The following is a 24,785-nucleotide window of genomic DNA, read 5'->3' as shown; positions in this document are numbered from 1 at the left end:
TACTTCAACCTAAATAGAGTAAGTTCACAGTACTCATATAGATTAGTTTAACTCAAATGGTTTGTTTCAATCGGTTTCCCTTAAATGGTTTGAGTTGCCTTGATTTTTACGGTACTCTTGGTTTGTTCTCTATTTATTGGGTTTACTGTGCTCAAATTGCTTCGTTTACTCAAATGGAGTACGTTCACAGTACTCATTAGGATTAGTTTTTGAACTTAAACTGTTTGAGGAAACCAATTTGCAACAAACCATTTGAGTTACCTTAACTTTATAGGTTTTACGGTGTAGGCTTTACAGTCTGTTTAATATAAACCAGGAAATACTTAAAAGAACATTGTTTTTCTTCAGTAGAAAGTCAATTTCTTCTAATTTGACTGGAGTATAAATATAGAAAGCATTTTTAAAACTGATAGGGCAATATTATTTGCCCACTTAAGATAATAAATTCGAGTGCTAATAATTCTGGGTCCAATCATACACCCGGAGCATAAGGCGCAAGGTGTGTATGCTGTGATTTTGTTGCTATTTTCAGACCAGCGCAACAGTAACTCATGTTTTGCGCCACGTTGTTTAAATAGCAACACCATTTGTGGCACTTTGTGGACTCATGGGTGTGCTGGTCTGAAAAGGTGTGTTAAGGCGCATTGTTGGCGCGTTGCTATTTTGAGGAGCTGAAATACACTGCGTCATTGACCAACTAAAAGCTGCTCTGAAGTCCAGTCCAGAGCACGTTAGCTATGCGCCTATGCAGGTCTTTAGGATTAAAGTCTTACAAAAATTAAGCCTCTATGCCTTCATCTGTGGGGACTTTTTCAGTTTATGACAACTTGCATTTGTATAATGTTGTTATTATTATTAGCAGTATTATTTATTATATGCATATTTATATGCGTTTTAATAAAAACAAGTTTAGATTTGTCCACCTGTCGGGTTTTGGAGACGTCTGCATCAGCATATGGGGCATAAGAACAGGACGTGTGTTTGGATATAACTCAGTTTTTTAATACACTATCATTATTGTTCATTTATTCGTTTGTTGGACATTAAAACTGAATTTAGAAACAAATCTTTGTGCTTAACAAACAAAATCAAATGTGTCTGCTAATGGATGTCTTCAGGGGAGTATGTACAACACTGTTTCCTCATCCACGAAAGTAAAGAGAAAGTAAAGAGGCTGAATGGAGGAGGCTCAGTCTCTATCCTTGCGCTGCAGATGTCTGCTAAACTGTTTACTCTTTAGTGAAGCATTCAGTTTTTCCACTTACAAAGTCCACCATGTAAATGGCAAATGAACCATGGTGCGACGCAACTGACTCTTAAAGGGAATGGGAGATGAGACTCTGATTGGTTTAATGCACAGTATACTCGTTTTGAGCATAACTCACCCATAACTCACTAAGAGAATAAGCACAACCCTGTTAGACCGTGCATCAGGGCGCAGAGCGTATTTTTCCATTTTTAAAAGTGGATTCGGATACGCTCTTAATGCTTTTGCGCCATGCGCTTTAGACTTTGTGCCTAGATCGTTAAAATAGAGCCCTCTGACTTCAACTTTTTCTATTATAGCATAACTTTCTAGATATACCGTAGTAAAGCTCAGAGTGTCGTCTTTCCAATGAAACCTAATTTGTGTTTTGTAGCTCACTGGAGTCAAGAACTTTTACCAAGTTAGGCAGCTGCAAATCCCCATAAATAGGTTAAAAGGGTGTTGAATAAATATATGAAAAAGTATTTACATTACACAGAAGGCCTAATGATTTTGTCTTCAACAACTGCATGTGTAAACTGAGTCACACAATGGTTTAAAAGCTACAAGCACAAACCTTTAGCCGGCCCTCGGTTGTCCATCATTGTAAACAGCGGAAGTCCTGGTCCTGTAAAAGCAGTGTTTATTAGCCTTGTGTGTCTAAGTCAGCTCAGGTCACCAGCGGGTATCAATCAGCTGTTTGTTCTGAGTGAATCTCACAGGCGTGAAAGCATGTTCACTAACCGTAGCAGTCCATCCGGAAGTACGAGGCGTTCAGGCTGAAGTAAGCAGAGTTATACTGACACCTGTCCTGATACAGCGCACAGGTCAGGCACTCGGGTGCAGAGTGTCCACTCTTGCTGATAGAAATCCTGACAAACAGACATATGCTGCTATTAAAACTAGACTGAAATGAATCATTAGAAAATGCTAAAAACAAATGACTTTGTGTTCTGGTAATGTTGTTGTTTTTTGAAGCTAATTAGCTACAATATATAAAGCAAATCCAATATCAAAAGGTGAAGATATTTCAGTTTTTATACATTTTTCTTTCCCCAAATAATTCCCAAGTGCTTATTTTTACAGTTTTAAACAATAGTTTTAATAATTAATTACTAATAACTGATTTATTTTGTCCACTTCTGCTGATAGAAAACCTGACAAACGCAGACATATGCTGATGGGTCATTAGACAATGCTGAACAAATTTCTTATAATGCCCTGTTGCTGTTTTGGCACTGTTTATGTATTGTTTTGGCCCAATAGCTACAATAAACTGTACTGGCTAGTGGCTGCAATATATAAAGCACAGTTTTTATAATTTTTCCCCCAGATATATTAAAGTGCTTTTTTCAACTTTTTAAATTAGTTATTAGTAATTAATTATTAACTATTTTGTCCACTCCTGCTGAAGCACAGACATATTCTGCTATTAATCGCACAGGGTTGGATCATTAGAAAATGTTGGTATTCTGGTACTGTTCTTATTTTAATGGCCAATTATTGCTATTTTGCATATTATAGTATTATAGTATTATAGTATTTGGTGTAAAGTGCAATTTAAAGGCTTAAATAGGTTAATTAGGTTAACAAGGCAAGTTACTTTAAGACACTGGACAGCAAATACAATCTTAAGCTAATATAGACCGTGGTGTTTTGTGTGTGCATGTGTTTATTTAATTTTAATTTTTTTAAGGTTTGTTTATTAAATTTGTATTTTTGTTTAATGTTTAAATTTAGGTTCTTTCATTTTTGTTTAATTGTTTTTTTAGCTTTTATTTAATTTTCTTTCTTAATTTTTAGATTTCATTAAATTTTCTATGTTTATTAAATTTTTTATATTATATTTTATTCATTTATTTTTTATATTTCAATATAAATCATATTTTTTATTCTTTTATGTATATATATTTATTTATTTATTTATTTATATTACACGCACATGCTTGTTTTTTTCTCAGTCAAACTAAAAGAAATAAGACTTTCTCTAGAACAAAAAATATTATAGGAAATACTGTGAAAATTACTTGTACGAAGTGTAAGTAAATCCAAAGAAGTTACATCATTCTTGAAAAATATTACAATATACTCCTTATACAAGCGGATACAGAAAGGTATATTTACTTGTAAAGGTTTCTCTGTCCAGGTCTACCCATGTGTTCATTACTCACATAATATCTGTGGAAAGAGAAGACTTTAAATATATGCAGGATCATTTTAGCAAACAGGCACATGAGCAACTTGTCAAAACGAGAACGTCCTACACTTCATACGCACATGGAATCTTTGGTAACTTTCGAGATGTATATTACTTCCCATTTGCCAGAGGTGATGGGTGTTGCTTTCCCCTGCAAAAAAATAACAACACCGTTGACAAACCAACAACTTGCTAAGCTTGTACTACAGACTTTCTTTGCGTGTGACATTACACTGTATGTCCTCTGGCCAGGAACTGAAAGACACATTTGCACAGTAGATTTCCAAAAGTGATCGTACACTCGTTCAGCTTTGGTTCTGGATTTTTTTTTAAATTCATTTTCTAAATGTCTTTTCAGTAAAGTTTACAGTGGCATGTTTTTTAATGCGCTCCAAGTTAAGAAAAACACATGAAAAAAGAGAAACACTACCAAATTTAGAAAACATCTTCATCAATTCGACTATACACACCCACATGTAGTCTCACAACATATGCAAATACAGAAATTCCCTGCAAATAGTGCACACCACATCGGAAATGTGTTGGGGGACCCCAAAAAATGACAAACCAAGCTCCTTGCTGTTTAGAGCCAATGCAGGGTATCCGCAGGGTCTTAAAGCCTTAATGTCTTAAATTTCAAAATCAAAACTTTAGGCCTTACAAAGTCTTAAATTCACTGAAATATTGTGTTGTAGCTCTTAAATCGTTTTAAACAGGTCTTAATTTTCCTATGTCCATGTAAAACTACCCAATCGGAGCAACACCCATCCAATCACTAACCTTCCATCTCAAAGTTTATTGATAAAACTCTATATTTCTTTTTATAAACGTAGGGTTTAATTATCTTCCTTACAATAACATTTGTTTTTAATGTTTTTTTTTTTTTTTTTTGGTTTTAACTGGGCCATTAGGAAAAAGTCCTTAGTGTTTAGCTTTGCGTAAATCTGATTTTCTTTTTCATTATGGTCTTTAAAAGGTCTTAAATTTGACTGAAACCTGTAGAAACCCTGCGATGGTGGTGTTGTAGATCAGTGAGGTGTGTGTGTGGTTTTTTTTTTTTTTTTTTGCTGACTCAAAGCGGCAAGCCAGAGTGTTCAGTGTTTCCTCTAGGACAGGGGTGTCCAAACTCGGTCCTGGAGGGCCGGTGTCCTGCAGATTTTAGCTCCAACTTGCCTCAACACACCTGCACGGATGTTTCTGGAAAGACTAGTAAGTGCTTGATTAGCTAGCCCAGGTGTGTCTAATTGGGGTTGGAACTAAACTTTGCAGGACACCGGCCCTCCAGGACCGAGCTTGGACATGCCTGCTCTAGGATGTTTTCCAGCTGTGGCGGCCGACTGTTGGGCCTTTTACACAGATCTACCAACTACATGTGGCGTTATTTCAATAACAAATGTTGTGAGCGCAGTATTAAAAGTCGAGATTGCAATCATGTAATATGAGCATGCGCTAATTTCCTCTGTTCGTGCACAACTTCTAGCGCACCCTCAAATATACGCAGCTCAAGTGCAGATTATCTTGTGTGCTCTCAAATAAAGGCTCCTGAAGTGCGATTTAGTGCATTTATGTAACGAGTACGTCTCCAACATTCATTAGATTTGCTAGGAATACTTATGAATTTCTCCAATAGACCTACCGAGCGGCATTAATGTGTCCTGAAGTAAAGTGAAACGAAAACTGTTCATCTTAACTGAAAGCTTCACCGTGTTTGCTAGCGTCACGCACCTGTCAGTCAGTCAGTCACCATGTCACCTTAAAGGGTAAACAAATGACGCACAGCACTACTATGATTACAGAAAAGGTCACGCTGTTATAATTTGCTTGCCTTTTAACACATTTTGGTGAGAATATATCCCGCTGTTAAAAAAACAACGACTGAATGATTTGAATGAGAAGTAATGTAGCAGTGGCGGTTTTGGTGTGGCACCCCACCACAGAAGAATGAATGCAGCAGAAACCATGAGGTTTTATTTTTTTGGGGTCCCCCTGACACATTTCTGTTGTAGTCTGCGCTATTTGCAGTGTTTTTTTTTTTTTGCATTTGTTGTCATATTGATGTTTTCTCAATTGGTTAGTGTTTTTCAATATGCATGTTTAATAACTTGCAGAGCATTTCAGATCAGAATCAGAAAGAGCTTTATTGCCAGGTATGTTCACACATACGAGGAATTTGTTTTCGTGACAGAGCTTCTACAGTGCAACAGGATAACAGAGACAGGACAAAAAACAGAGCCGTATATAAATGTATATATAAAAAAATACAAGTAGTGAATGCTATCTCTTGACCTCTGTGATCTCTTGCCCACTGTGGTAAAAATAATCAACCAACCAAAACAGCTTTGAGATGTTCACTGCAAACATGGAGTTGCTCAAGTTTCAAAAGCAAAAAAGGATTTTAAACATCAGAATAATGAAAGTAAAATACAGCTTTAAAATGTCCTTTATTTGTTGTTGTGAATATTAGAACATGAATGCGTTGCTTCTCTGACCAAAATCTCTAGTATACATTTTTACCATAATAAACAGAAATGCCATTCAGTGTAACAATAGCTTATATAACCGAAAGAACAAGAATCATTTGATGACAATAAAAATAAACTATTATAGGCTTACTGCTGTTTCACACCACAAGCAGAGCGTGAGCAGAAGCAGTGCGCAGGCGTTTGCCTTTCACACCGACTCTGTCTACTAAAGCATGCAGCTCATCGGCAGCTGCTGCACAGATCAAGATATTTCTGTCTATTGTATCTAGTTACCTATCTATAAATGCACTTCTTTTTTTATTTCTTTATTTTACTTTTCATCTGCACCAAGGCCTAAGGCAACTTCCTCCTATGCTGTTTCCTTAACCTTCAAGTCTTTATTTTACAAAGTATATAGATCCTAAAGAACTGTATACTTCTCACGCTCTGAGGAGTGTCAATCATGTATTGTAAGGTGCAGTCAGTCAGATGACAATCGCCTGTGATATCATGTCATTTTGTTTGTGATTGGCCAGCGGAGAAATTAAAATGATCGTGCCCAACTTAGTCTGGTTTCTCTCAAGGTTTTTTTCTTCACTTCCGCCATTAGTGAAGTTTTTTTTCCCTCTCCGCTGTCGCCACTGGCTTGCATGGTTCGGGATCTGTAGAGCTGCGCATTGTTGGATTTGCTCTTCAGTATTTGGACTCTCAGTAGTGATTATTAAACCACACTGAACTGAGCTAAACTGAACTGAACTTAAACACTACAAACTGAACTACACGGTTCCTATTTACTGTGACCTTTTATGTGAAGCTGCTTTGACACAATCTACATTGTATAAGCGCTATACAAATAAAGGGGAATTGAATTGAATTGAATTGATTGTCAGGATGACGTAGGCCTATAGTTATAATAATATTTACACAATATAGTTATAATGATATTTATACATGATCCAACTAGTGTGCAACTTACTAAGCAAAACTAATACTAAAATTGTTTTAAATGTGGTTTTGTAGATCGGCCCCAAATAAATATTTGTTGGCGTTTTTAATCGTTTAAGTTCACTTGATTGAATACATAAAAATCGGTGGATATTATTGATGCATTTATTGCGTAAAATTGCTGCTGCTTACTGTCATTCGATGTGTTTTTGGTCATTATCAATACACTGCTACTTTAATTGAGCGTGAGCAAAAATAGACCCAGCACCGAAACTATTGTGGCACTGCTGCTTCAGCGACACTCATGCTGACCCGCTGCTTCTGCATGCCATATTAAAGCTCTAATCTGTTAAGATGGATGCCGAAAAAAAGCATGCACTTGTGGTATGAAACAGGCTTTACAGTACAGCTCAAATAATGTCATTTAAATCGTTATACTTTGCCATTATCCTTCAAAATCGTTTGTCAGTAAGGCTTTAACCTTCAAATAGCATGCTATTTAATATGTTTTCATATTATTTCTATTATTATTATTATTACTTGTACTAAAGCCAGACTAAGGATGTTCCATTTTATAAATCCACTTAGGTTTAAGCTGAATCTGGATAAAGTAATTCACCCATATTTTCTTTTCACAAAAGTTATTGAAGTAGGCTCTTGCATTTAATATGCTACCTATGATTATTTAATCTCTTATAGAGTTTAATTTGACCCATAATTGACATTGAGTCCCAACCTCCGAGCTAATAATAACCTTTGACAATGTTTAAAAATTAGCATATAACTAATATTCTCTGTAGAGCAATGTAATCATTTCACAATCTGTTGTTCTGAGATTGCATTTTATAGACCGAATATATGCATGTATATAGATGCACAATATATATTAAAAAAAAGCATTACTTACCGCATTTACATAGTGTAGATGTTTATAACCATTGTCATTGCTCATAACTTTGTAAAAACTCATGTTATTTGCTGCAAAGTAAGGAGCTGAAGGAAAATACTGTGGGGAGAAACACAGATCATTATAGATTATCCTCTTTACTGGTGTTTGAGCACGCGTGTGTGCGTGTGTGTGTTAAAAAAAATCTACCCAGACTTTTTTTTTTAATAATCTCCATTATTAGTATTCAGACTCATTGTCTAAAATGTGCTGTTCCAGATTTCCCAACTATGCCTACGTCCACTGGCGAAATGCTCTTACCATTGATCAGTAAAAAAAATCCCTGAATCCAAAATACATTCTCCTAACATTATTTAGTCAGGAGCACAGTGTAATATTATAACGATATATTTGTCATGATAAAAGATTATAGCAATTTTAAATGGTAATAAATTGCAATATATAGCAGATCATGACTAAGTTGTCACAGAGTGATACCTTTGGCAGCATCTCTAACTAAAAATATTTCTCATCATGTACCGTTGAAGTCAGAATTATTAGCCCGTTTATTTTTTTTCCCAATTTCTGTTTAACGGAGAGAAGATTTTTTCAACACATTTCTAATCATAATATGTGTCATGATAAAAGATTATTGCAATTTTAAAGAGTCATAATCTGCTTTATATTGCAATTTATTATCAAATTGTCAGAGTGATACCTTTGGCAGCATCTCTAACTAAAAATATTTCTCATTATGTACAGTTGAAGTCAGAATTATTAGCCCCCCTGTCCCCCCCCCATTTTTGTTTAACGGAGCGAAGAATTTTCCAACACATTTCTAATCATAATAGTTTTAATAACTCATCTCTAATATCTGATTTATTTTAAATAATATTTGACTAGATATTTTTCAAGACACTTCTATACAGCTTAGTGACATTTAAAGGCTTAACTAGGTTAATTAGGTTAACTAGGCAGGTTTGGATAATTAGGCAAGTTATTGTATAACGAGGGTTTGTTCTGTAGACTATCAACAGCAAAAAAATAGCTTAAGGGGGCTAATAATATTGACCTTAAAATGTTTTTTAAAGAACAAAAAAAAATGTATTCTAGCCGAAATAAAATAAAACAAAAGACTTTCTACAGAAGAAAAAATATTATCAGACCTACTGTGAAAATTTCCTTGCTCTGTTCAACATAATTTGGGAAATATTTAAAAAAAGAAAAAAAAAAAATTCAAAGGGGGGCTAATAATTCTGATTTAAACTATATTTCAGCGCAACATGTGATTGTCACACTTTAATTAAAATAAATGTCATAACTCTTATATGCACCTTTTCCACCCTTTTTATTTTATTAACATTTCTAACACTGAAAAAAGTTCAACACCACTATCTATTGGACATTTTTTTTCAACCAAATAGTATAATAAATTATTTGCGATGTATATAAATATGGGCATCCATGTGTTAATATAGTATTGTCACAAACATATTACTATGTTGAATTGATATTTTGCCCCACCCCTAATAGACAGCACCAGGTACTGGTATCTGTTAGATTGCTGCCATTTTATTACACAGACCAAATATACACATTTTCTTTCCCAGCTGTTTACATTCACAGACAAGAGCTTTGTATATTTTCTGTGTAACCTTCTGTGCAATTGACAGTTTCTGTTCAAGATTAAAAAAAAACCTTTAGGATTTGCTATCTTTCTGTGTGCTTTGGACCATATATCAGGAGTTTAAACTGACCACTTTAAAAATGTATGCACTGATATTTTGGTAGGATAGAGACCAAAGCTGTAAAGACTCCACCTCTGTTGGAGAGTGGGTGGAGATCAGTAGCATATTTGTTAACAAGCAACACAAAAGCTATTTTTGCTTTCACCTAAAATGGGGGCGTTTGCAGCATGACGTAATACATCATCTGTGAGCTATTTTAAGCTCAAACTCCAAGCACATTCTGGGGACACCTGAGAATTAAATTGCCTTATAATATAAGGAGCATAATAGGAGACCTGTAAAGAATGTGATTGTTGCAAAACTCACCCGTCCAACCCATCCAGTTTTGCTCTTCTGCTCAAATTTCTATAAAAAAATTCAGAAAATTCAGTTAAATGACAGGATTCAAGTAGTTTGATCAGTTTGAGGTCAAATTGATGCAGTTATTCTCAAATTTATGAAATGCATATTTTTTTCTCTCGTAGTTGAGTTCATATCACTTCTGCAAATTTGAGGGATTAATTAAATTGTGTTTCATAGTTCCTTAATAGAGTCTGGAAATTTATATTGAGTAAAAGGTTCTTTATAGTGGGAAAGATCACTATCTAGTTTTGATAATGATAATAATAATAATGATAATAATGATAATGAGAACCATTTAAATCAATTGAGAACCAGTTTTTATTTACAATAAGATTTTCAAAAGGCAGCATAGAAGGTTGAAACAAAGTTGCAATAATGAATAATACACATGCAAATAATAACGTGCAACATAACAGAAAAAAAAAAAAACAAGTGTAGAGATTATATACTATTAACTGAATTTAATTAAAATTAAATTACATTACATTATTTAAATTATAGAATGAAAATGTATTAAAAGAACTAAGCTTTTTACCTTATAGACAAATGATATTGTCATATGAAAACCTTTTTATTATATGTCTGTAATTAATTGGGTCATATGACCTCAGGGTACCTGAAAAATATTGCACATGTCATACAAACTATTTTATAACACTTTTTTTTGTTGTTGGTTTTTTGACAGTGTTGACAGTCACAATTGGCTCATCTTTCATGTTACTTTTGTGTATAGAAGAGAAAACAAGCAGTAACACAAGTGGTTATAGACTTATATATATATATATATATATATATATATATATATATATATAGATATATATATATATATATATAGATATATCTATATGTATATATATGTATGTATATATATATATATATGTGTATGTATATATATATATATGAAACGCACATATACACACAGTTGAAGTCAGAATTATTAGCCCCATTTGATTTTTATTTTTTTTTAAATATTACATAAATGTTGAAATTTTCACAGTATGTCTGATAATATTTTTTCTTCTGGAGAAACTCTTTTGTTTTATTTCAGCTAGAATAAAAGCAGATTTAAAATTTTTTAAAAACTCTTAAGGTCAAAATTATTAGCCCCTTTAAGCTATATTATTTTTTCGATAGTCTACAGAACAAACCATCATTATACAATAACTTGCCTAATTACTCTAACCAGCCTAGTTAACCTTATTATCCTAGTTAAGCCCTTAAATGTCACTTTAAGCTGTATAGAAGTGTCTTGAAAAATATCTAGTTAAATATTATTTACTGTCATCATGACAAAGATAAAATAAATCAGTTATTAGAAATGAGTTATTAAAACTATTATGATTAGAAACGTGTTGAAGAAATCTCTCCGTTAAATAGGAATTGGGGGAAAAAATAAACGACGGTTAATAATTCAGGGGGGCTAATAATTCTGAATTCAACTGTATAGGTCCTATTATTTTAAGGTACATTTTTCACTATTGACAAACCATTAACTATGGCTTTTGCTGCAGTAAACTCCTTATTTGCCTCTAATCAATATTTATGGTAGTAGCAGTGTTGTAGGATAAGATCATGCAGAAAATTTAGTTCATGCTAATAAATAGGCAAACAGGCAGGATAATAAATGAGAAATGGAACTAAAGCTTCACCTAAATTACTTGAATCAATCTTATACATATAACTTATTAGAATTAATAAATACAAAATAAAGATGTATTAATGTATCATTATTGGCCAGCTCAAACATGATGCAAACTACATCACCATGCTTTCTTTCCACTTGCTAGATCTTATTTTATTTTATAAACCATTTATAATGTATCTGTTTTTGCCATGACATAGCTATTAAAGCTGATATATAAATACAATCTAAACCCTTTCTCAGGAAAAAATAAATCTGAATAGAATGCATTAAATACAAATTTACTTAAAATATATAAATATAGCATTAACTTTGACTATGACAAATGTGATGCAAACTAATTCACCGTGCTTTCTTTCCACTTTGTGCCGTCGTAGTCATAGATCTGCAGTAGTACACTGTCCTGTCTGCGAGGCATCCATTGGACTGCCAGCCGATCATCTGTGACCCATGTAACTGTGCTCAGATAGTGATCACTGGGAAAAGAGTGTAGAATAAATGAAGTAATAAATAATTGTGATGTTTCAGATGTGAAGCTTTGTGTGAAAATGTAAAACTAGAAACAGGAGAGGGACACACCCTGACCCCACTGATTTCGGTACCACGACTTCTGATTGTTTGGATGGATTTTCGGCATCAATAACAAACAGCCTTGCTCTGGGAATAACAGATCCTGCCTTTGTGAGAAGAATGACAGTTTAGGAACAAAATAATGTATTTGAAGGTGTTGTAATACAAGAACAACATAAATCTACAAGCCTATCCCATGATGCTGTTAATGCTATGTAAAGTATTTGAAACAAGCTGTAAAACAAGCTGCTGTTTTTTATGTATTTCATAAAAAAAAAGATAAATTAAGTGCTTTAAATGCTTCAAATTTCTCTTTGAATGAGAGTAAATTATAGTTTCGCCTTGTTGGTAAACATCACTGGCCACTTTATTAGGTACACCTTACTAGTACTGGTTTGGACCCCCCTTTGCCTTCAGAAATGCTTTAATCTTTCATCGCAGAGATTCAACAAGGTACTGGAAATATTCCTCAGACATTTTGCTCCATATCGACATGATAGCATCATGCAGTTGCTGCAGATTTGTCGGCTGCACATCCATGATGTGAATCTCCCTTTCCACCACATCCCAAAGCTGCTGTATTGGATTGAGATATGGTGACTGTGGAGGCCATTTGAGTACAGTGAACTCATTGTCATGTTCAAGAAACCAGTCTGAGATGATTCACGCTTTGACATGTCTCGTTATCCTGCTGGAAGTAGCCATCAGAAGACTGGTACAGGGATGGACATGGTCAGCATCAATACTCGGGTAGGCTGTGGCGTTGACACGATGCTCAATTGGTACTAATGGGCCCAACGTGTGCCAAGAAAATATCCCCCACACCATTACACCACTAGCAGCCTGAACTGTTGATACAAAACAGGATAAATCCAAATATCCGAATGTTGCAGCAGAAATGGAGACCCATCAGACCAGGCAACGTTTTTACAATCATCTATTGTCCAGTTTTGGTGAGCCTGTTTGAATTGTAGCCTCAGTTTCCTCTTCTTAGCTGACAGGAGTGGCACCCGGTGTGGTCTTTTGCTGCTGTAGCCCATCCGCCTCAAGGTTGGACGTGTTGTGTGTTCAGAGATGCTCTTCTGCAGACCTCGGTTGTAACGAGTGGTTATTTGAGTTACTGTTGCCTTTCTATCAGCTGGAACCAGTCTGGCCATTGTCCTCTGACCTCTGGCATCATCAAGGCATTGAACTGAACTGGATAACTGAACTGGCATCATCAAGGCATTGAACAGAACTGCCGCTCACTGGATATTTCCTCTTTTTCTGACCATTCTCTGTAAACCCTAGAGATGGTTGTGTGTGAAAATCCCAGTAGATCAGCAGATTCTGAAATACTCAGACCAGCTCATCTGGCACCAACAACCATGCCACGTTCAAAGTCACTTAAATCCCCTTTCTTCCCCATTTTGATGCTCTATTTGAACTGCAGCAGATCATCTTGACCCTCTCTACATGCCTAAATGCATTGAGTTTCTGCCATGTAATTGGCTGATTTGAAATTTTCATTGAGTAGTTGAACTATTGTACCTAATAAAATGGCCTGTTGAGTATATGTATTAACAAGTTGATATTGAGATAGAAATCTTGTCAGATTTTTAATATAACTTAATACAACTACTGTGTATATGTAGTTTTAAATGGTCGGAGACAGATAATGTATAATTTCTTTTGAAACCATTTCTAGTAAATTGCTACTTTTAACAAAAAACAGGGTAAAACTTTAGTTTAGGTCACAATTCATGCTATCAACTACTGTCTTACTACCTGCCTATTATTGAGATATTAACTGTTCATTAGTAGTTATAAAGTATAATCTCATTCAACCCGAAACCTAAACACAACTTCTACCTTACTAACTAATAATAAACAGCTAGTTTAATAAGCCAGGAGTGTTAGTTAATGGGTTATTAATACCGTGAATTGTGACCTAAACTGAAGTTTTGCCAAAAATGGTAAAAGTCAAATAGTATTTTCTTGTAAAACAATCAAGTTTCATTTATAACTTAATTTTACAGTAGCTATGTTTCTGTCTACCTGTTTGTATGCTTGTTTTGGAATAGTGCACAAAAAATGTTTAGTAGAAACACAAAGATGTGCAAGTTTTTGCTGCAGTAGGCAGTATAGGCAAATTTTTGCTGCTATAGACAGTATAGGCATATTGGTTCTGCTATAGTGTCCATCTAAACATTTTCGGTGACCTGGTCATACATAAGGCAGGTATAAACTAAATTTGAAATAATAATATTAGTGGTAATAATTAATAAATAGCAAAAAATTAAGTTGTGATAACGAGAAAACAACATTTTATGCAAGATCACAAGAATTTAAGAATTTAATTTCTCCTAAATCACGAGGAAACGAGAGAAAAATATTTTAATGCATGGCCACTTAGGACTTCCGTAACAGAAATGCTGCTTTATTTACTTTTTGTTTATGCCAAATTACAGTTTTGTTTAAGATACATGTTTAGATGAAAACACAGTTTCTCTTGATTTTTTAGTAATCTACTCTACATCATATAGCAACGTCATTACATTACTGTAAAGTGTTACCTGAGAGTTTACAGATAAGTTGTATTATTTATTAATTTTCATTTGGCTTGGTCTCTATTGCCACAGTGGAATGAATCACCAACTATTTCAGCATATGTTTTACGCAGCGTATGCCCTTCCAGCTGCAACCCAAGTACTGGGAAACACCTATACACACTCACATTCTCACCCACACACTCATGCACTACGGCTAATTTAGTTTATACAATTCACCTATGGCGCATGTGTTTGGACTGTGGGGGAAACCAGAGCACCAGGAGGAAACACACGCCAACATGGGGAGAACATTCAAACTCCACACAGAAATGCCAACTGGTCCAGCCAGGGCTCAAACCAGCAATCTTGCTGTGAGGAGACAGTGCTAACCACTGAGCCACCCTGCCTCCTAAGGTTGTATTAGTTGATGCGTTTATTACCAGAAACAAACAATAAACAATGCATTTATTACAGTATTCGTTAGTGTTTTACATTATTTTGTTAACTCGTGCGTGAACAAGCATGAATTTGGATGTTAATAATGCATTAGTAAATGCTGAACTATGATTAATAAATGCTGTTTAAGTACTGTTTATACTTGGTTCATGTTAGTAAATACATGATTGACTAATGAAACCTTATTATGAAGTGTGACCAAGTCTCATACCACTCAGACAGTAATGAAACTAGATCTTCTGAGATGCTTGGATGTTTACTCACTTTTGGGTAGGGGACGAATACTGTGACTGGGTACTGGTCATTTCCATACAATGAATATTCAATGCTGTGAACTCCAGTGTCATTAACTTGTAGGTAAGCCAGATATTTGCCCTGCGGAGACCACCAGATGGCTTCATTGGAGGCAAACACTTCCTCTTGAGGGAGAAAAGAAACAGATGGATTAGCAGGTATGAATGAATGTATAGTTGAAGTCAGAATTATTAGCCCTTTGAAATATTTCCCAAATGATGTTTAACAGGGCAAGGAATTTTCCACAGTATTTCCTTTAATATTTTTTCTTCTGGAGAAAGTCTTACTTGTTTTATTTCAGCTTTAATAAAGCAGTTTTTAATATTGTAACTATTTAAGGTCAATATTATTAGCCCCTTAAGCAATATTTGTTCAATTGGCTACAGAACAAATCACTGTTATACAATGACTTGCCTAATTAACCTAGTTTACCATTTAAATGTCACTTTAAGCTGTATAGAAGTGTCTTGAAAAATATCTAGTCATATTATGTACTGTCATCATGGCAAAGATAAAAGAATTCGGTTATTAGAAATGAGTTATTAAAACTATTATGATAAGAAATGTGTTAATCTTCTCTCTATTTAACAGAAACTGGGGAAAAAATATACAGGGGGACTAATAATTCTGACTTTAACTGTATATTCCTTATGAATGCACCATATGAATTTACCTTCATACACCCAGTCTGGGACTCCATTGAGAATTTCATTGGCTTTTCCATTACGTGTGACTTGTACGGCCTCGGCAGTGGCGCTTGCTTTGAGGTAAATATTAAAATTCCATACGTAAGCCTGTGGATGATGCATGGACATTAGCATCGACTACTTCAAAACAATAATACTGGCAAAATCAGCTTCTTTCAGAACATGTAACAGTTGGGTGATGTGATGCTGAAGCCTACAGTAAGGTCTTGTTATGCAGTGCTCAGCATGAGTGAGTACACCCCATTTTAACAATATATATTTTTTATCCATTTCTTGATGAATATAGGTCATATATTTTGGTGCATTTGAACAAAACCGATTTGCTAAACCGATATATTTATAAAAAATATTTTAGCCACCAAACATCTTTAGAAATAGAAAGATAATACATGAAATATGGCAAAAAGAATGATGAACTTCAAATTTTAGACAATTTTATATAATTTCTGTTTCTCTTTTGCTATTTTTTAAAATTATTTAATGTTTTTTCCTAGCATATAAATTTGTGCTACTAATTTTTGGGCTGTTAACGCTAATTATTTTGTTAAATTAGCTCCAGATTTGGCTTCAGTACTGACTAATCAAGCGTATATGCACTAATATATTATTGTAAAGCATCCCATAGAAAATATGAATTTTAATGAGAGATTTGTGAGGGGTGTACTCGTAAATGCTGAGCACTAGTCAGCTCATTGATTTTGGAAATAAAAATAACATGAGTCTTTCCAAAAGAAGACTTGTTTATTTTTATGGCATCGTCTAAACTTTAAGATCTACAAATGGCTACCATAAGTGATAAAGTTGCAGTTTTTATGTTTTATAAAGCCTCTGGCAAAAAAAAAAACAAGGCAAAAAGGCAAAAGCTCTGGTCATACAGCATATTTAAACACAATTGTAATTTAAATGTGCTTTAATTAAAAAATCTTAAAGTAAAGAATGGATTAAGATATTTTAGAATTGATCTTTACATCAATTCAGATTTAAAAATGCAGTTTTTTTGGTCTAAATTTATTTACGTTTTGTCCACATTGAGATGTCATGTTGAGTTGTCATTTTTAAATGCGTTTTTGAAGACATTCTCCAAAGTAGAACACTGAAAATAAGATGAAAATGATGATGCATGTTTCTTAATTATGTGATGTCCAATATAGAGTATGGTGGGCTATCAGCAAAAAAAAAAAAAAAAAATTCTCGAAAGGAAACAATCAAATAGTGCGTGTTGCCTTCATTTGACTTCATCGTTTGTTAAGGTGCCAATTATGAATGTTTAACACTCAATGGGTGCTTTATTAGGTACACCTGTCCTACTACTCTTAAACCCAAATTTCTCATCAGCCAATCACATGGCAGCAACTCAATGCATTTAGGCATGTAGATATGATCAAGATGATCTGCTGCAGTTCAAACCGAGCATCAGAATGGGGAAGAAAAGGAGATTTTGAACGTGGCTTGGTTGTTGGTGTCAGATGGGCTGGTCTGAGTATTTCAGAAACTGCTGATCTACTGGGATTTTAACACACAACCATCTCTAGGGTTTACAGAGAATGATGAGGAAAAAGAGAAAACATCCAGTGAGCGGCAGTTCTGTGGGCGCAAATGCCTTGATGATTCAAGAGGTCAGAGAAGAATGGCCAGACTGATAGAAAGGCAACAGTTACTCAAATAAGCACTCGTTACAACTGAGGTCTGCAGAAGAGCATCTCTGAACACACAACACATCCAATCTTGAGGCAGATGGGCTACAGCAGCAGAAGACCACACCGGGTGCCACTCCTGTCAGCTAAGAACAGGAAACTGAGGCTACAATTCACACAGGCTCACCAAAATTGGACGATAGAAGATTGGAGAAACGTTGCCTGGTCTGCTGAGTCTCCATTTCTGCTGCCACATTCTGATGGTAGGGTCAGAACTTAGCATCAACAACATGAAAGCATGGAGCCATCCTGCCTTGTATTAACAGTTCAGGCTGGTGGTGGTGGGGTAATGGTGTACATTAGTACCAATTAATACCATTAGTACCAATTGAGCATCGTGTCAGTGCCACAGCCAACCTGAGTATTGTTGCTGTCCATCATGTCCATCTCTTTATGACCACAGTGTACTCATCTTCTGATGGCTACTTGTGAGTTTACTGTACTCAAATGGCCTCCACAGTCATCAGTTTCAATACAATTGAGCACCTTTGTGATTTGGTGGAACAACATGGATGTGCAACCGACAAATCTGCCGCAACTGTGTGATGCTATCATGTCAATATGGACCAATATCTCTGAGGAATATTTCCAGTACCTTGCTGAATCTATGCCACGAAGGATTAAGGCAGTTCTGAAGACAAAAGTGGGTCCAACCTGGTTAATTTCAAGGTGCACCTAATAAAGTGGCCGGTGAGTGTATAGTATGCATAAATGAACAGTTTTACCTAAAGTCCGCAGCTTTTATGGAAGACTACAATGTTGGATGTTGCATACACGTGTAGTAGTTAACCATTACCATAATCTTCATGAATAAACATGACTGATATTTGTACATCTTCACAGTAAATGTATATCCCTAGGGGCCGATACATCACATGTAACACAGTCTCAAATACAGAAACCCCATCAGCTGTTGTTCTTTCTGACGCACATACTAGATTCAATTTCATCCATTATGCTGAAAGAATTTAGTCTCCGATTGCCTCATAGTTGAGTACACATTTTCATAGTGTTGTATAAAAGTTTGAAAGTCTTCATGCTGCAAAGATAAGGGTAAGTTGATGTACTTTAAAAGAAGGTGAGACCAACTGCATTTTAGACTAAATATGACATGTGTGTGAGTGTGACCTGGATGCACCAGTGAGTGGTAAAATAAAAGCAATAAAAGACTTTCAGAAATAGTTTTGTGAACCAAAAAATAATAGTTTTAAAAACTCCAGGTTTATTTGTAATTTTAGGCAGTTGATTTATTTTTTTTTTAAGAAATTTGGCTTTCAGCAGAACAACAAATGAATTGGAGGGTGATTATGATTTATATTTTTCATTTTTGTCTCTAGCTTTTTTCGATGATTGCACATGACATAAATTGCATTTGTCAGCCGCATAACAGAACGTCATTCAGGCTGTCTCATTAAAAGAAATCACAGCAATTACACCTCACCTTACAAAGAATATCTGTCGATTTCTTCTGTTATTATAGGCATTCTAGATTGACATTCGGCTGACAAATTGGCCCTCCAAACAGCACAATCTTAAAATGAGAACTCACCAGTTTATTTCCTACTGGTGCCCAGGTTAAAAGCTGTGTCACATGTGGAATCTGAACCTTGGAGAGAAATTCCCTGAATTCAACAGAAAACATGACTCATTAGCTAGCATAATAAAGCATCCATCCTTCCAGATATTGCCAATCGCCAGTCCATCCATTCAAATATCATCCATTCATTTATTCAAATCTACCATCCATCCATCCAAATATACCATCTGTTTAAAAATACCATTCATCCAAATATATCATCTATTCAAATATACCATTCATCCATCCAAATATACCAACTATTCAAATATACTGTCCATCCCTCCAAATATACCATCCCTCCAAATATACCATCCATCCAAATATTCCATCCATCCAAATATTCCATCCATCTATCCATCCTTCCAAATATACCATCCATCCAAATATACCAACTATTCAAATATATCGTCCATCCCTCCAAATATACCATCCATCCAAATATTCCATCCATGTATCCATCCTTCCAAATATACCATCCATCCAAATATTCCATCCATACAAATATACCATCTATCCAAATGAACCATACATACAAATATATATCATCCATCCATCCATCCAAATATATCATCCATCGAAATATACCATCCATACATCCATCTATCCAAATAGTTCATCCATCAATCCATCCAGATATACCGTCCATCCAAATATTCCATCCATCCAAATATACCATACATCCATCCATCCAAATATATCATCCATCCATCCAAATATATTATATCCAAATATTTCATCCATCCATCCAGATATACCATCCATCCATCCATCCATCAAAATATACCATCCATCCATCCATCCAAGTATTTACTATATATATTCCATCCATCAATGTATCCATCCAAATATACCATCATCCATCCATCCATCCAAATATGCCATCCATCCATCCAAATATATACTATATCCAAATATTCCATCCATCTATCCAGATATATCATCCATCCATCCATCCAATTATACCATCCATCCATCCAAATATACATCCATCCAAATATACCATTCATTCATTTAAATATACCATCCATTCATCCATCCAAATATACCACCAATAAATCCCTCCATCCAAATATACCATCCATACATCCAAATATACCATCCATAGATCTATCCATCCAAATATACCATTCATCCACCCATCCATCCATCCAAATATACTATCCATCCATCCATCCATCCATCCAAATATACCATCTACCCAAATATACCATCCATGCTGAATACACAAGTCAAGCAGAATCTGCCTGTGCCTTGATTTGCTCACCAAAGTCTCTGCATTGTCCTCTATGCGTCAGGTGACTGTATGCAGTTTAGTTTAAAATGTACAGCATTTAGATTGAAACGTTTCAATTTTTAGCTTAAAACAAACAAAGGTTGCAATAAATTTTAAATGAAAAGCTCTAAACCTTTGTTCTCAAACTGGACTCCTGGAGAGCCGCAGCTGTGCACAGTTTTGCTCTAACCCTAATCAAACACAGCGGATCCAAATAATCAGGGTGTTCAAGACTACTATAGACTGTCAAGCAGGTGTCAGTTGGAGATGGTTGGAGCTAAACTATGTAGAGCTGCAGCTCTCCAATTGAGTGGTCTTAAATTGATTGGAGACCACTGCTCTAAACCATCCTCATCTTCCTCTTTTCTCAGATAGGATGGTGGGCCAAATCAAAGATTACCATAAGTCAACTTTGGCCTGCGAGCCCTAGTTTGGGCATCTCTGCTTTGGAAATTGATAACAGTGTCAATAACTAATGAAGCAAATAATCTCTACTTACCCAGACTCCACGTTGTAAATGCTGTAGGAGGCGGTGAATGAGTGTCGCCATTGCTGTATTTCACACACGCATCAGAGATGAGAATCAGTTTTGCACAATTTAAATGTTTGTTTACTTTATAGCATGGCATTATCTTAAATGCAATCAAATTACCTTTGAGTAATTGCTCTCGAAGGCAGCAAATTTTCTGTCTGCTGATAATATGTAGTCTGTGGCATCCACTTGGGCCTGTAAATCAAAAAGAGTGGATTTAATAATAGGCTAATTAAAACGACATAAGAAATTAGAGTTAATTAACAGTTTCTGTATTTTGCCTTGTTTATTTACGGTTGTGAATTGCATTGTGATGTTGATCTCTGCTCTGTCCACTTTTAATGTTGAGAATTCAACGCTACAGTTTAACAAAGGACTTTTATTGACATTTTTGTGGTTTGAAATAATGTATAACAAATAATATGTAGAAAAATAAGTATGTACTTCAACAGCAAATGTACAGGCGGTTTATTACAAGGTGTTTGTAGTGTAATATACAACACCAACCCATACAATATCACTTTAAACCTATTAAAAATGTTCAAAAAAGTGATCTTTTTCTAACTTTTCAATAATAAAAGTTTTTGTAAGAAAGATCAAAGTCCCATAATGCAATGCAAAAGCATAAATAAATGGTGAAAAATAAAAACCTGAATCACAAAATACGGAAAACTGTTAATTTACCGATATTTTTGTCAGTCAACCTACAAAAGTTGAGTTGCTCAGGTACACTGAGCTTTCCTTTGTTTCCGCGTTATGCAAGTAAATATGACCTTCGTTGGTTTTGTGGAGGTATTCGTTGTCTGTCAGATAATGAGACAAAAATGTGTGTCGCGTGATTCAGAGGTCATTTCATAATAATTGGAAGCATGTGAAGCGCCTTGAGGTGTCTTACCTGATATCCAGCGGAGGTTGTATGTTTTATACCTGATAGTGTCATTGTAAAAATCATCAAAAGAATACGTTCGCTTTAATGCAGAATCATCTCCTGAGAAAACAGTGAAGAAGCTTATACAAATGGAAATACAGCAGGGAAAATAAGCATTGAACACGTCACCATTTCTCTCAGGCAGCATATTTCTAAAGGTGCTGTTGACTTGAAATTTTCACCAAATGAAATCAAAGAAATCCATATAGGCAAAGAAAACAGTAGTAATCACTTTACAAATAAAGTTCTGTGTAATAAAATGAAATGACACAGGAAAAAGTATTGAACACATGAAGAAAGGGAGATGTAGAAAGGCAGTGAAAGCCCAGACAGCAGCTGAAATCTCTCAGCAGTTCTTCAGCAACCGTCTGCCCTTCCTCAGTGTAAATGAATATCAGCTGCTTCAGTCCAACATCTACATTAGCAGGAGGATGAGGATGAAATCAGGGTGGACATTTCAGCAAGACAATGATCCAAAACACAGCCAAGAAGACACTCAGATGCTTTCAGAGAAAGAAAATCAAGCTGTAGAATGGCCCAGCCAATCGGCTGACTCGAATCCAATAGAAAATACAAACTAAAGCTCAGATTTGATAGACGAGACCCACAGAAGCATCAAGAGTTTGACACTCTGAAATCTGTGAGAAACTCACACGTGACTTCATTCTCCATATGAGAGGCGTCTTTAAGCTGTCATCACCAAAAAAGCCTTTTATAAAAAGTATTAAATACACTTCAGTAGTTCAGCACTTTCTCCTTGTGTCATTCCATTGTTACAACACAGAACAATTTTTTCTGTTTAATATTTGTTTGTATTGTTTGGGTTTTTACAAACATCTGGTTCAATGTCTACAGCTCCTTTACAATATTTTCAGTACAGGAAAAAAAACAGGACATGTTAACCACCTCCCCCCTGTATATATACAGTTAAATCATTGTTGTTTTGTATGAAAATAGCCTTTTTTATGCCAAAGTAACATTACCATATTTATTTTAAATTTGGAATCCCCATTTCAGTATTACACATAACAATTTTTTTTTTACTCAATCTGTCATTGAGAATTTTTTTTGTCGCATAATAAAAAAAGGTATACATGCATATATTCATTTTTAGACAATACAGTACTAATATTTCAACTTCGAAAGCGTTAAGGATTCGATATTTAGTGAAATAATATTTATTAGTGAATATTTTCAATTACTCAAAGTTCAAAGTTATTCTGATTGTCATTTTGTGAAAATAAATCCTGTAAATGATAATATATTTATTATACAGTACCAGTGCTAACTTCAAAAGAGTTAAATATAAAAGAGAATCAACCAATCAATCAATCATTTTTAGCAGTTTTTAGCATAACAAAGCTATTAAAGCACTAGGTTTAATTGGGCTGAAGATAAGGACAATGTCAGGGTTTAAAGTGTTTTTAATAAAAATAATAATAATCTGATAACCAAATGGATGATATGTTCCTTTACAGATCAACCGGCAGAAATCAATCATCAGTCCATTTTAGACATTTTTTAGGATGAAATACTTTTCACTTTATTTGTCTTTATTTCAAGGACAGATAATGTACATTTTCTGATAGGATGTCCCTTATATTATGCATAGAATAAAACAAATATTTACAAATCAAAAGAAACTAGATTTTATATTGTCATTGACATTTGTTTTTGAAAATCTAATGCCAGGTAATGACAGTTTCTTTAGCATTCACAAGGGGGCGCAACTGTTATTCCAGAATTGACAGATGTGGATTTGTTCTTAATCAGGATATTTACGAGACATTTGCAGGATTAATAGGCTTGATGCATTTTACTTTGCATTTTCATTTTATTGCTTTGCAGTTCACTCCACTCTTTACACAGTCATGAGCGGGTGTTAGTATGCTTACTAATTCTGATCATGTGATAAGATCGGTGAGTCTGCCTGAATTTAAACGGACTAAATTGAGGATGCCATGTTAGTTTTCCACTATTATATTATATACACTATTATATGTTTATACATAACGTATTGATTAAAACACATTTAAAACATGTTTTTAAGAAAATTATGTAGAGAGATTATCCATGACCTCGACGTGGAATTTAGTCTCGCTTTTTTAATTAGCATTGTCAAATAGCCCTAATCAACGAACATTTGACATTTATTTACAATATTACATTAAATATAAGCATTATTTATTAATTATTTCAGTTTTAAATAGCCTAACAAGGTGAAGAAATGCTAAATCGTCCACTTTGACCGTAATAACGCCTAAAGCGTTCTCTATGCAGCATAGTACACTACATAACATTAGAGTAGTTGGTTTTGAGGTAACGTTACATACTTTAAGGTGACATTTGAAAAGTTTAGAGGCAAAATCCTGTAAATGCCATCTGAAATTTTCCTCTAAAATGAGCATTTTTATCAGCCTCCTGTGTGTATGTTCAGTAATATCACTTTTATGGCAAAGAATAAGTCCTTTTCCTGTTCTTTAAAGTGAAATATCTCAACATAAACAAAGGAGGTTGACAAAAATGTTATTTTCTATGGAAATTTTAGATGACACTTAGTTTTTTTTGTATCTGAACTCTTCATTTATTGATCGACTGTTTCTATTTCGGAACAGACGTAAACTATGAAGATGATGAGGAGGAAAATGATACTCACTGTTGACGTAAATTGCCGTGGGAATTGCGATGAGCGTGATGACGACAACCGCCCCGACCAGCGCCACGCACACCTTATTACAGCCCTGCAGGTGAGG

At 34.8% G+C, this 24,785-nt stretch overlaps 1 protein-coding gene across 1 annotated transcript in view; it reads right to left on the bottom strand.

Annotated features, from left to right (window-relative positions):
- Positions 1–24,785, bottom strand: part of fap (fibroblast activation protein, alpha) — a 34,511-nt gene that overhangs the window by 9,194 nt on the left and 532 nt on the right. The window contains exons 2-17 of the mRNA XM_056465937.1: positions 24,689–24,773; positions 22,000–22,092; positions 21,813–21,907; positions 21,225–21,299; positions 21,072–21,124; positions 19,270–19,342; positions 15,993–16,113; positions 15,290–15,444; positions 12,048–12,145; positions 11,815–11,944; positions 9,791–9,829; positions 7,758–7,856; positions 3,524–3,594; positions 3,371–3,424; positions 1,991–2,118; positions 1,824–1,874 (exon numbers count right to left, since the gene is read on the bottom strand). Of these exons, the coding sequence (XP_056321912.1) occupies positions 1,824–1,874; positions 1,991–2,118; positions 3,371–3,424; positions 3,524–3,594; positions 7,758–7,856; positions 9,791–9,829; positions 11,815–11,944; positions 12,048–12,145; positions 15,290–15,444; positions 15,993–16,113; positions 19,270–19,342; positions 21,072–21,124; positions 21,225–21,299; positions 21,813–21,907; positions 22,000–22,092; positions 24,689–24,773 (1,420 nt within the window). The remainder of the gene's footprint in view (positions 1–1,823; positions 1,875–1,990; positions 2,119–3,370; positions 3,425–3,523; positions 3,595–7,757; positions 7,857–9,790; positions 9,830–11,814; positions 11,945–12,047; positions 12,146–15,289; positions 15,445–15,992; positions 16,114–19,269; positions 19,343–21,071; positions 21,125–21,224; positions 21,300–21,812; positions 21,908–21,999; positions 22,093–24,688; positions 24,774–24,785) is intronic.

This window comes from Danio aesculapii, chromosome 9, assembly GCF_903798145.1.
Source record: "Danio aesculapii chromosome 9, fDanAes4.1, whole genome shotgun sequence".
Classification (NCBI taxonomy): domain Eukaryota; kingdom Metazoa; phylum Chordata; class Actinopteri; order Cypriniformes; family Danionidae; genus Danio; species Danio aesculapii.
Note: the sequence above shows the minus strand (reverse complement) of the source record. Positions and strands in the feature narration are given on the sequence as shown.